General features: G+C 49.9%; 3 protein-coding genes across 3 annotated transcripts; 2 read left to right on the top strand and 1 right to left on the bottom strand.

Moving 5' to 3' along the window:
- Nucleotides 1–1,388: 1,388 nt before the first annotated feature.
- Nucleotides 1,389–2,675, top strand: EsH8_V_001033 (uncharacterized protein; the record flags this gene model as incomplete). Its single annotated transcript, XM_083273549.1, has 1 exon — nucleotides 1,389–2,675. One exon carries the CDS (start codon nucleotides 1,389–1,391, stop codon nucleotides 2,673–2,675), a length of 1,287 nt encoding a protein of 428 aa, XP_083126264.1.
- Nucleotides 2,676–6,289: 3,614 nt separating this feature from the next.
- Nucleotides 6,290–8,130, bottom strand: EsH8_V_001032 (uncharacterized protein; the record flags this gene model as incomplete). The annotated part of the gene is made up of 3 exons (XM_083273548.1): nucleotides 6,290–6,541; nucleotides 7,140–7,789; nucleotides 7,848–8,130. The coding sequence occupies 3 exons, from the start codon at nucleotides 8,128–8,130 to the stop codon at nucleotides 6,290–6,292; spliced, it is 1,185 nt and encodes a 394-aa protein (XP_083126263.1).
- A 769-nt stretch (nucleotides 8,131–8,899) lies between these two features.
- Nucleotides 8,900–12,723, top strand: EsH8_V_001031 (DEAD/DEAH box helicase; the record flags this gene model as incomplete). Its single annotated transcript, XM_083273547.1, has 12 exons — nucleotides 8,900–9,595; nucleotides 9,647–10,215; nucleotides 10,279–10,389; nucleotides 10,448–10,662; nucleotides 10,731–10,761; nucleotides 10,810–11,003; nucleotides 11,062–11,971; nucleotides 12,032–12,217; nucleotides 12,284–12,331; nucleotides 12,390–12,492; nucleotides 12,545–12,643; nucleotides 12,703–12,723. 12 exons carry the CDS (start codon nucleotides 8,900–8,902, stop codon nucleotides 12,721–12,723), a joined length of 3,183 nt encoding a protein of 1,060 aa, XP_083126262.1.

The raw sequence follows: 12,723 nt of genomic DNA, 5'->3' as shown, positions 1-12,723 counted from the left end.
AGAGGGGCACACCCCTGGCCCTTATGCCAGGCAGGGGCTTGTGTTGGTAACGCCAAACTGACTAATTTTGCGAAGTAGATTGCGCTCAAATCATCCTCGTGGCCAGTCCCCGAGTCGATTCCGTGTTCACAGCCATCTTTGAATGACACCCGCCTTGGAGCTGGCCGAATCTCGGCCCGGCCCTTAAATCACCCAGCCACGATCAGCGAACCAAACTCGTTCATGGAGATCGTTGACCAGACATTCCGTGGTAGCATATTGCCAGACTCGGTTAGTTTAGTTGCGCATATCGCGCCAACGTTGAGCTACATTGGTGGTTTCAAGCTTAACCATGTCATCCGTTTACCTCAATGATTGCCACGAATACTGCGAGGATGGAGCATGACACTGATATGTGGCCACAAAGAATCTGACTTAAATTGACCGTTCCGTCAAGACCTGCTGGATGGAATGACACTTCGCGGCTTTCAAGCCGACACAACCACTCGCCCCCATGCTCAAAAGGCCGACCGCGGATGATACTGTCCCCATAAGTGAGTCCCAACATTCTAGAGAAACCCCTATAAGACGGAAAATTGCAGCCGGTAATGACTTGACTTGATTTCTGGTCATGAGGTACGCAGCCCAGATTCTCTCCAAGATGTCCTCCCTTCCCCTTTTTGGTCGTTAGTCTTCTCTCCCTAAGGCTTATAGCAACAAGCAATTTGAAGCTCTTACATCATCTAACAACAAACAGTGTGTGGGCATGACCACCAACGTTCAATCGCCACGGCACAGACACACTTTCCAAAGGTATATTATAATAGCAAATGCTTGCTTTGTTCTCAGCCCAACCTCCCGCGCCGGTTCCGGACAGTCATTCATAAGAAGTGGCACAAGGGCTCATTCTTCTCCTATTGTTGAAGTTGACAACCGACAAAGCATTCATTATGCCGGTGCGAACTACTACGATGTGTCTTCACTCAAGTCCCACCACTCGAAGATAGACAGCTTCCGCAATTGAACCCCTGGAGGATAAGTTTGGAAAGCTAGATCGCCCTTCAAAGTGGCTTTTGTCGCCCAAAAAGTACTGTTGACGACAAAAGCGTCGATGTACTCTTATAAAATATGATTGAGCTCATCGGGATGGGATTGAAAATATCTTTGCTCCTCTCCAACTCTTCCTCTCTCTCGCATCGCCAGAAATCTTCGTCTTTCTTTCTCTTAGTCTTCAACAGCAGAGGAGGCCCGCCATGTGCATCAGACACATCCAATACTTCAAATGTCCTTCGAAAGCGGGCCTCAAAGCGCCCGAAATCCAGCACCATGCCAACACCAACATACTGTGCTCCCACACGTTCCCATGCCCAGACATTTACTGGGAGCGCCGCACCAGTCACTACAGTCACATGTGCCCCGGTTGCTCGGGTGAGTCTCCCGCCGTGCCGCGCACAACCCCCATCGCGGACGAATGGCAGCGCGACAACTCGCAAGACACCGCCTGGGCCCAGGGGTACGTGTCCGAGTACTGCAACTCGGCACTGCTCTGGATCCGTGCCAGGTTCGACGCGGACGACGTCAGCAACGAGGAGATGGTTGAGGTGTGGTACCGGTCGCTCTTCCTCGAACGCCGCTGCAAGGAGGACGACCACCGCGTCGGTGTCTGCCGGTGCGACGCCAACGGGCCGCTCGGCTTCCTCTACAACCCTGCGTCCGCCGCGCGCCGATACCTGACTGACCAGGCGGCGGAGAAGCTGGAGAAGGACTGGCGGGTTCAGAGCGGCGAGATGCAGCAGGTGTTTGCCACCCGCCACGCCGTCCTCTCGGCCATGTGCCAGGAGCAGAACCTCTGCTTCGGAGGCGGCATCGGGCGGCAGCCCTTCTTCTCGGAACAGGCCGTCCGACGGCGGCGCCGGACGCTTACGAAAAAGATCGAGCACAACTTGCGGGCGGCTCAGGATGCGATACTGCGGAGCGCCGAGGACCTTGGCAGCTGGAGCGATGTGCACACACTTGAGTCGACGCAAACGGCGCGGCGTGCCAGCCTCATCAATTTCATGGGGGAGGTCCTGCTGCATGACAGCGGCATCTCCAACGGCCGCCTCGGTCTCGCTATCGACCGGCTCGCCCACGTCATCCTTCTGCCGGAATCCCGCCAACAGTCGCGGATCGCGTCCCTGGAGAGGGTGGCCGAGGTCGCGAGCTCGACTGACCGGGGCTCGAAGCCCGACGACCCGTTTATGTGCTTTGTCCAAGCGGTGCAAAAGTACTACTTTACCCGGCGCAAGCAGTGGAATGTTGAGGTGCAGCGGTACAAGGCACGGCGGGCGCTGTTCGATACTATTGTCGAGCCCTTTGATGTGACGGATCCCTGGGGCCTGACGGGACCGAACGGGAAGGACGAGTGCGTGATATGCAACACACCATACTTTGACGCGCCCTCGGCTGCGGATCTCTCGGCAGACGCGAGCCACGGCGCCGACATGTCTGGCCACGGAGAGCCACCGGTACGCATCAAGGCGTGCGGGGATCTCTTTGGGAGGCGCTGTTTGTTCCAGTGGATGACAGACCCGACTGCGAGTAACAGGGAGCCTAGGTGCCCCAGTTGTGACGCTGAGCTGCCCTTTGTGGCTTATCAGCTGGTGGAAGCTGCCATGGGGTTGTCACTCAGACACGAGCCTCCTGGTGAATTGTAGGCTGATTTAGGGCTATGGAGCCGGAGCTGTCTTTTGCTACTAGTACCGGTTGTTTGATGAGCGGTTGAAGTGTATAGGTAATGTACCCGGATTGTATACGTTTATATACATCAACCAAGCAATCGTACACTATAAGGTTCTAACCACATGATCGGACAAGCAGAAGGGTAAAACAATATTCAAACTGGGGGTTTTAGAACTGGGAAATCTTTAAACAGAAATTACAACACATATCTCAGCTTAGACTCAGATCTTTTCACTGGCGACGACGTGAGTTGCCAATTGCCAGCTGATATAAGCAGTGCATAAAAGGACGGAAAACGTTTTTCCATCACGCTTTCCCTTTCTCAGGTTGATATCTACTGCCGGATCCAGAACACCTCCTCAGCCAGAGTTATACAATATTCTTTTCTAAATCAGTGGATGAGACATGCTGGAGGTGGTATAGTTCACGTGTATTGCCAGTCTTTTCCCCCCCTTTCTAGTGAGATTTGAAGGGTCTATTAATTGCCAATCGCTATACCAGCCAGTACGTTTAAAGAGCACTTTGCTTGTGAAGTACATACTGAAAAATCCGTTTTCTAAATGGATGCTTCTAGAGGTATAAACGTTGAATACGCCACAAGGCGCATGTGGCGGTTGTGGCGGTTGTACACTGGCAATTAGCAACTGGCATTGTCGCCAGTGAAAGGATCTGAGCCTTGGTAAACTCCGAAACAGTGTGTACTTAGTAGACTGTCGTGCACTATAGCGATTTAGGCATATTTTCATTGGACACTACGCCCACCTATAAAGTTTAGCAGCCGCCTGACAGGTTTCTCGATTGTAGTCTCTATTCAGTGCCATCTGTAAAGACTAGTAACGCCAGTGGAATGGGATGGGGCGATAGGTGGATCAAGGACAGTTTTCCTAATTCTCTCATGTCATCCAGTCTGGAGCGCGTGCGAGCGTAGTAAAAATATAAGCCTGATCAAGGCTTAGTCTTAGAGGAATGAAACGATGGACTTTTCAGCAACAGATCAGAGACCTAGATTTCACCGCTTCTGTGCACTTAATCAGGCACTCCGCGAGCGAGCAGGCAAATTGTAGCATCTATTACTATCTTCAACACTGCAGTAAGCCTGCTTATGGCCGTACTTCTATTACAGTTAGCCCTGATCGGCTAGCTGATTGATCACCTGGATTAGGGATGACTTGCGACACCCTAATTAACCTCACGCCACAAGAGCAGCAGTCTCGAGCGGTCTCGGTAGACCAGGCTACCTCAATTTACAGTCGTGAAGATAGTGAACATGGGAGATAGGAAGAGTTTCTTGTCAGATCAGGGCGAGCTTGCACCTGTAGGCGCCCCTGATCCAAAACTTGTCAGAGATAGGATACAGCCATTATAGTCATCATGCAACATTGAAGACCACCTCCCTTTTGCGCAAATGAATCAATTGTGTATTTCTGACAAAATCCTGTTCTTCCTTTGAGGGGTGTGGCGATATTTTACCTGTGCGCCACGGCCCTTCAGAGTCACCAACTACCTCCTCAACTCCCTTCCACCAGCTATAGCTCTATTTTAGCCCCTTAACCGAAGCATCACCTACATTGGCTGTATCCCTAGTCGATAGTAAATTTCTAAACTGTAAGATACTATCTACCGATAATCCCTTGCGTTAAGGCATAAGAATACAGTCATTCTACTTCTCAATGTGGCTTTAGCAGCCGTAGTTGCTCACGTTGCCTTTGTCGCCCAAATTCTATTGGCATAGGAATGCGTCGCATGCCCGAGTTTACTCGTATACGCGGCAGAATATTGTGGAATAGACGGCCTGTCTTATTGACTGTGGATCGGGGGCAAAGGTCTCTTTCTGCCTGTTGGTATCACAGGATACCCGTACGGGTGGTAATTCGAACGTAAGCAACGAAAGGTCAAAACTGGTACTGTATTATTGTTGTTGTATATATAGAAGAGAAAGTAGGTAGGTTGGCAGCAGCAGCAGTAGTGAAGATATCGCTGTTGGCAGCCCGGAGGTTGGATCTCCGGGTTCCGCTGCCGCGGCCGGCTGCTCCTGCTGGCGGGCTCTCGGTATTCTGGCTGAGTAATCCAACAGTACCTTCGCCTGGGACCATCGCTGTGGGGCGAATTTGTCGGCTCGGATAAGTGGGTCTTCTCGGCAGGCTGTGCGATGCTGGCCGGATGGGTTGCGGCATCACCACAGAATGCTAATATTGTTAGCATTGCCTGTTGTATATGCTTCTGATAATCTAATCTCTTCTATTGTTATTTTACTTACTCCTCTATAGATGGATTCTTTGGCTTTTGTTCTGGGTGCTGTTTCTTCTGCCATTCTTGGTGCTGTTGCTGATATTGGTATTCCTGTAGCTCTATCTGTTGTTGTAGCTCTAACTGTTCCTGTTTTTGCTGTTGCTTTAGCTCTGACTGTTCCTGTTCATGCCGCTCTAAAGCATCGGATAAGCTGGGGAGTATAACAAAATTGTCAAGTTTGGTCCTTGAGGCTTGAAAATTGTTCTTTGTACCCAAGTGTGCCATTCCATCAGCGGGGATTGAATTTCTGCCAAAATGGTATGATTTACTAATATTCACAGTTTTGGGGCCCTCCGAGTCGATTATGGTGGCTTGTGTCGCGGGAGTTGGTGTGTTTAGGCTTTGTGAATGGTAAGAATCTGGCATGGCTCTGGTGGCTACGTTCCATTTGGGTCTTTGGCTGGCTCTTGGTGCTGGAGGAGGGTTGTGAAGCTCTCTCACATGTTTGCGTAGCGCCTGAGCCGACGTAAATTGTGGATACTGACAACCAGAAAATGTGCACGGGAATCTCCTTGTGTGAGACAGCTCGTGCTCAAGAAAAGCTTGCTTAGACTCATATCCGACAGTGGCCCGAGGACAGGAACGAACTCGACATGTGTACGCCGAACCACGAAACTGACTCTGAAAGACCCTTAAGTCTTCGGCAGAAATTCCTGGGAAGTCTTGTTGCTCGAGGAGAAATCTGACTGTTTCCTGATATATTTTCCGTGCAGCTGAGATGCCATTGATTGGAATATTTGCCTTGGTTGGACACCTTTCGTCCCCAGGCGCTATGCCAAGGGAAGTCGTTAAGTCGCCACTGGGGTTCAGATATTTAAACTCCAGCGCCTTAAGGGAACTCGTCCTTAAATAGATCTTGACGTGTTTGAAGAGTAGCGGCTGATGGTCCAAAAGATGGAGCCGGTCGTCCAAGAGGTCAGTTGTCGTTTCAAACTCGTCATCTGCTAAGCTTTCTTGTCTATGCTCCAGCTGTTCAGCCAGATCACAAGCCAGGGCAACGAGAGCAGAGGCATTATTGGACTTGGAGGTAAACTGCACGTGAGAAAGCAGATAATCCGCCCAGTGCTCTGTCGCGTATACGTGGAGTCCGTGGATACCTTTGGCTACCCGAAGTTGTCGATCATATTCTTTATATGTCGTGCCAAAGACGTTCAGCCCAGAAATTAGACAGGTAATCATCGCTAAGCCGTGTTCTTCTAGCGCCACTTGCTCGTCAATGGTTAAGCCAATAGAGGCATTTTGGAGAAAGCTATAAGCCTTTGTAAGCCTTTACCGGGATTCAATTTGCGGGCTTAAAGTCTTACTCTTTAACCGAGGAGTGGATAAAGGTCACTGTGGTGTCCTGCCTCTGGTAGAGTAGTCCTCCACAGACGTCTAACACAAAATCGGGGGCAAGGTTGGCAATGTACGGGTCGCCATAACTGAAAGTGATGGCCGACAGAAATTCGAGCTTCTTTAACGGCCGTTTTTGGAAGGCGACCCAGCCAAGAACGCACCTGACGCGGTCTGTAGAACGGGGATCCAACTGAACCAGAATTTGAGTCAAAATCTTCTGATAGCTATTAAGGGGTCAATTTCGGCCAATCAACTCAATGAGCGTTAGTTGGTCTCGGCTCACAAATCTACAAGTGTCTCTGGAAGTTGGTCTATCGACGTTTTGACCTCATTCGCCGTTATGAAAATATTCGTCGCGAGATAATCAAGAACCAATCGAGCGTAGAGGAACATGCCTTATCGAGGTGTCAGTTATTATGTCTTAGGTAGACTGTGATTCAACTCCATATACCGTCAGCCTTTCCTACGATTTTGTGTTCAATATCTTCCATTTCTTCTCGGTCGAGCTCGAATCGGGAGAACTTTTGGTACAGGCATCTCAACCTATACGATGCATACAGTCTTATCGCCTTATCCATATGCACTTTCTCGTTCGTAAGAGATAATATGCGGTGGTTCCGAAGTCGATTAGAAATTGCCGGCGAAGCTCGACTAGAAATAAGTACCTTACACACGGTACTACTGGAAGAAGAGGGTCTTGATATGATATTTTTAATGAAGCTTACCACCCGAACTTGTTTTTCAATTTGGCATTCGTCAAGACCATCAAGAATTATCCACCTATATTCGACTTGGCTCGGCTCGTTAGAGCTCACCGTAAGTAGAGACTTTAATAGATTCTCGAGGGTAGATAGGATGGCGGATTTCTTCCCTAGGACATAGTCGGAATAGACGTGCGCGATAAGGTCGCCGTCCCTCTGGAGAATCTGCAAGATGAAGGTCCGTAAGATCTGCTCGTAGGTAATGGACGATTCATATGAGTATGAACAGAAGTGATAAAGTACCGGCATCTTTGCCGCTTTCATGAACCTAACAAGTTCCGCCGTAATAAAGGTCTTGCCGGAACCTGCAACCCCCTGTACCCAGAGCACAGGAGCGTCTTTATTGCGTTGAAGCCATTCTTTCACCACTAGGCATTCGATAAGCCAGGAACAGACACCTGGGTACTTTTCCTCTTCAGTGGTCACAGAATCTAAGAGGGCTAATTGATCAGACTCATCAATCTTAAGCCATGACAAGATCGACTGGAACTGTTTTGAAGATTGCTGCGCTTCCTGTTGATCCAGGCTGCCTAGATTCTCCTCTCTCCACTGGCGGATGTCTTGTCTCATCTGGCGAGCCTCAAAGATGTTACGAGCAGTAGCCTCTTTATCGATCAGAGCGCCGTGGCGTTCAATATCTTCCAGGATGCCCTCGAAGCGCCGTTGGAACCGACCCCAGGAAGTGAGAAATAGAATCTTCCAACCTATAAGAAGTTACTATTTTCCGCTGAATATAACTAGATAAACGGTTTGGTAGCATACCGCTGCGACGCACGAATTTATACGCGTGTTTGTGAAATTGCAGAATATCATCGTAGATTGCGGCCATTGTTTCTTGGAAACCAGGCTCACTAGCAAAAGCTTGACTTAGGATCTCAAACCGCTTTAGTGACTCCGCGATACGCGAATAGCCCTTGATGATCTGCTCAAACGCCTCTACATATTCTGATGCGATCCTCAGAATAAGGGTGATAGGCGACCAGACCCATGGCAGGAATGGTGTGCCATTGCAGAGGACATCCATGGATTTAGAGTAGTGCTCCATTCCCTGAAAAAGAGGTGTGAGACGGCGCATATTTCGTAGCGACCGACGCGCAGCAAGTTCCCTCTCGATATCCCGCGCGGCCTTCCGTACATCATCAAGTGTCGTGCAATGAAACTGTCGAGAGTCCTGGGGGGCGATTGTTTGTTCAAGGTCTCGAAAAGCCTTGTCCATTGTCTGCCGCGCTGGGCCAGAAGCCGGTGAAGGTCGAGGCATCGTGATGAAAGGTTTGTGTTTTCCTAGCGTTTATGTGACTGTAGACAATTTGGAAGCTCGAAAAAGCCATGCAAACGCCAGCACGCGTTGAATGAGGGGGATACTGTGCCTCTTCTGTAGGAATTGCCTGCAGGGGTGAGGATGCGAACTGACCGCCAGTCTTCCCACAAGGCGCACCCGGATGTGGCTCAGACTGGTACCAACAGAAATTTCCCAACTGGCCATCAGCTTATTGGACTATCACAGTCGCTCGGTTCTACAGCCTGCTTAATACGTGGCTGAATTATGCACACTGCCACCGCCATCAGGCCCCAATCTCTTAACCCCTAAAGAAACTGCTCTTGAAAATGTGCCTCAATTGCAACCAGCTGGGTTAAAACTCATTGGGAAACAATCCCGCAAATCTTCACCCAGTATTCTTCACTCAACGGAGGTTTTCGAACCCCCCCAAGAATTTACGTGAGGCTTAGTTGTCAAGTTTACAAATTCATCCTGCAGTATTCGGCCTGCCGCAATTCATCAGCGAGATCCTGAGACGGCCACATCCTACATTCAAATGGAATATGGGGAACATTTCCAGCGTCACTCGACAAAGAGGCGTCGCTTGGATGAAACTACGGACATGGTGTCACAGACCATGCTAATCGAGCAGGTTATCGACAGCCATGGCTTGGATAAATTTACCTCGCTCAATCAGCGAGCAGGTATTAGGCCTCAATCTACATCGCGTAATACGTTTGCACGCGGGACGCAAGCTGGCCTCTCGCCTTTCGATCCGTCCATGTCGACACATCCGACTCAAGTTCATGTTACATTTTCCACTCGCACTTCGTCTCTCCATCTTGACGGACAGACCAACGAGCAGCTATTCTACACGCCGTCGAACTTGAACGCCTATACTCACAGCTGCCAGATGCCACAGGTGCAGCAGGAAAATGTTCTACCAACTCCGTCAGCTCTGCCCTCACTGTCTACGCTGATTCCAGGTATCCCATCATCAAATGGTTGGGCTGGCACTAGCCCATTGGCTCCGTATCCGGTTCCCAGTGACCATTCATATCCACGATTTACGGTACCAAACTATCTGGAACGGTCTTTATCACAGCAGGCCCCATCTGCAGAGTCGACATCCACGCATAACCTACCGTGGCCGAGCTGCGTTGAAACTGGAACTCAAAGCTCGGGGGAACCCTCAAACTTGATACCAGAAGACCCAAAGACTGACAACGGCAAAATCGTCTGTTTTGGCATGGTCAGTGCCTACACTATCATAAATACAGAATCTAGCTCACGAAGTTCATAGGTCCCTCCAATCTCTGGTAAATGTGCGCAGCAGGCAGTGGCAGCAGTTCCATCGCCGTTCTTGGTCACGCTAGAATCAAGCTCCGCTTTCCAGGCGATTAGTATTCCTGAAGTCAGAGGTTGCATCTCTTCGGATCCCTGGCAGAAACAGATGATTCAGGACCTAATGAACGATGACACTTTGATTCTCTTTATATCGTGCTCTATCGATGAATTACCGGATGCACGGAAGCCAGCGAAAAAGTTCGCCCAGGTATCTTGTAACCTGGAAATAACCGTCTACGGTCCATTGACGGAATTCGACGAACTCGGAAGTTGGTTTCAGCAGCATGAGGTATATCTCCAGGACCCACTGGAGTGCCACCGAGATACCAGATATTGCAACCCTCACAAACTTTCATCGGAGGACTTCAGCCTTTGTCCTACGGTTTCCGAGATTGTTTCCCAATTGCCATGTCAAAGCCAAATCCAGGACATCACGGATCACCTTGATCCGCTGGATGCTTTAAGTACTCGTGGCGAACTAGAAGAAGCTTGCCAACCACGAGCCATAAGGGCACAACTCAAGAGGTTATCATTCCAACCACAACTAGTCACCGAAGGAAAGTTTTCTGACATCAACGCTGCATCCAGGCATCAGAAACAGGCTCTCACATTTATGCTTCGTCGAGAAAACGGATGGGGGTTCCAAGACGGGCACCCAGATATCTGGACGGTCATGGCAGACACGGCTCAGAATCAATTGTCAGAACAATTGCGCTCATATGGAACAAAAAAAATGCTTTGGCTAACATTGACCCAGCTTTGTGAATATGGTTTCTGGGGCTCACCAAATTGAAGAACCGCCGCAATTTTATGGGGGCATCATCGCTGACCCCATGGGTTTGGGCAAAACCCTGACAATGATTGCATTGGCTGCCTATGATCTGGAACTCAACCTTCACAACAATGCTTTCGAATTAGATGAAGATGAACTGCTTCAGGTTCCGACAACTCTGATCATCATTCCTCCGCCGCGTAAGTCCCATCCAAGAGCTCTGAGCTCCTGTAATCAGCTGCCGAATAAAGTATTGACATTATACTAGTTCTCGGCTCATGGGAAGAGCAGCTTCTCAGGCAGGCTCTCGTATCACGCTAAAATAGTCTGTACTAATGATTGAATAGTCACGTCATGGATGGAGCAATGAAATACCGCCGCCATCATGGCAAGTCAAGATTGACGAATGCAGACGAAGTAGGTGAGCTAAACATAGTACTGACAACCTATCAAACAGTTACAGCCGAGTGGAAAAGTAAGAGAGGCGTAGGACACTCGGCCCTTTTCGGCGTCCGCTGGAGGCGCGTTATCCTTGACGAAGGTCAGTAGCCATACGTTTGACTAGATGCATGTGATACGTCGTGAAATAACATGAGCAGCTCACTATATCCGGAACGAGTCCTCTCAGGTGTCCCGTGCAGTCTGCTCGATTAACGCTCGGTCGAGATGGGCCGTTACCGGCACTCCGATCCAGAATCGCCTGAGCGACCTAGCCACCCTCGTTAAGTTCATTCGTGCCTACCCATATACAGACACGAAACAGTTCGAAACCGATATCTCTCACCTGTGGAAGTATGGCGATAAGGAAAGAGCACTAAAGGGGCTTAAACATTTGTCATCATGCCTACTTCTCCGGAGACCCAAAGGCATAATCAACCTCCCTCCTCGACACGATAAGCTGCGTGCCGTTGATTTCAGCAGAGAAGAGAGAGCAGTGTACGAAGAAATGCGACAGCAGACCATCCAGACTATCGATGACGCCCTCCATAGTAACTCGAGCCTCGAAGTCTCAAAGACGGTCACGTACATCAACGTTTTGCATCAAATCGAATCCCTGCGTCTCTTTTGCAACTTGGGGCTCCGCTACCACACGCGGCACGACAAACCAGAGCAGAAAGTTTCCGATTCCGACAGCTGGACCAGACTGGCCCAGCACGTTTTCAATATAGAGCGTCAGAGGGGGCCGATCATTTGTTTCGGTTGCTCGTCCGCCATCGAGCTGACAGAGACGCTTATGGTTGAGGCTGATGTCTCCAGTTCTAGCCCCCAGTTCTACCAGTGTCTCAAGTTCCTCTGCGGCGACTGCGCGAGGAAGCTCAATGGAGCGGGCCATAGTCTGGCTTGCCGGCATAACCCGCCGTGCCCCACCGCTCCGGTGTCTATTAGCAATGTGGCCCTGGAGGAACATCCCAGCTCGGTTTTATCAGGGAGAACGCCAGCAGCTAGGATTCCTTCCAAGATCAAAGCATTCATTGCAGATATCAAAAGTCTAGGGCCAGGTATCAAGAGGTATGTCTCGTTCGTTATTTACACTGTTTTATCCATATTTATCATGCTAATAACTCGTAGTATCTTGTTTTCGACCTGGAGACTTACTCTCGACGTAGTCGAAGAAGCACTGGAGAATGAAGGGATACGCAGTCTCCGCTTTGACGGCAAGGTGTCTCAGAAAGACAGGCAGGCCGTGGTTGAGAGATTCAGATCGGATCCCACGATTTCCGTCATGCTGTTGACACTATCCTGCGGTGCGGTCGGGTGAGTAGCCCCTCCTTACGCAACCGCCCAAATATTCGGTGACAGAAGGTAGCTAACGATGCACAGCCTTACTTTAACAGTTGCTTCCCGCGCTTATCTTATGGAGCCACACTGGTGAGAACCCAGATGTACCAAGGGAGAGATATCTGCTGACGGACTGTTCGAATGCCAGGAACCCCAACATTGAAGAGCAAGCACTCGCTCGAGTGCACCGTATCGGGCAGACGCGCGAGGTAACGACTGTGCGACTCTACATGAGAGACTCGTTCGAAAAGGTTACCCAAGTCTTTGGAGCGAAAATTGTTAGTCGATGCTAACGGTTTGTAGCGAGTGATGGAGGTGCAGGAGACAAAGAGACAACTCGCCGGCCTTTTGCTATCTCCACACGATGGCGGGCAGGTGGACGACCGGTTGGAGAGCCTAGAGGTGCGTGTGCCGGGAGAATCATAACGCAGTGATCTGTGCTAACATAGGTATCCCTGCAGAAACTGAGATCGCTTCTTTGA

This window comes from Colletotrichum jinshuiense, chromosome 5 (genome assembly GCF_051148585.1).
Source record: "Colletotrichum jinshuiense chromosome 5, complete sequence".
Lineage (NCBI taxonomy): Eukaryota > Fungi > Ascomycota > Sordariomycetes > Glomerellales > Glomerellaceae > Colletotrichum > Colletotrichum jinshuiense.
The sequence above is the reverse complement of the archived record's forward strand: the minus strand, read 5'-3'. Positions and strand labels throughout refer to the sequence as shown.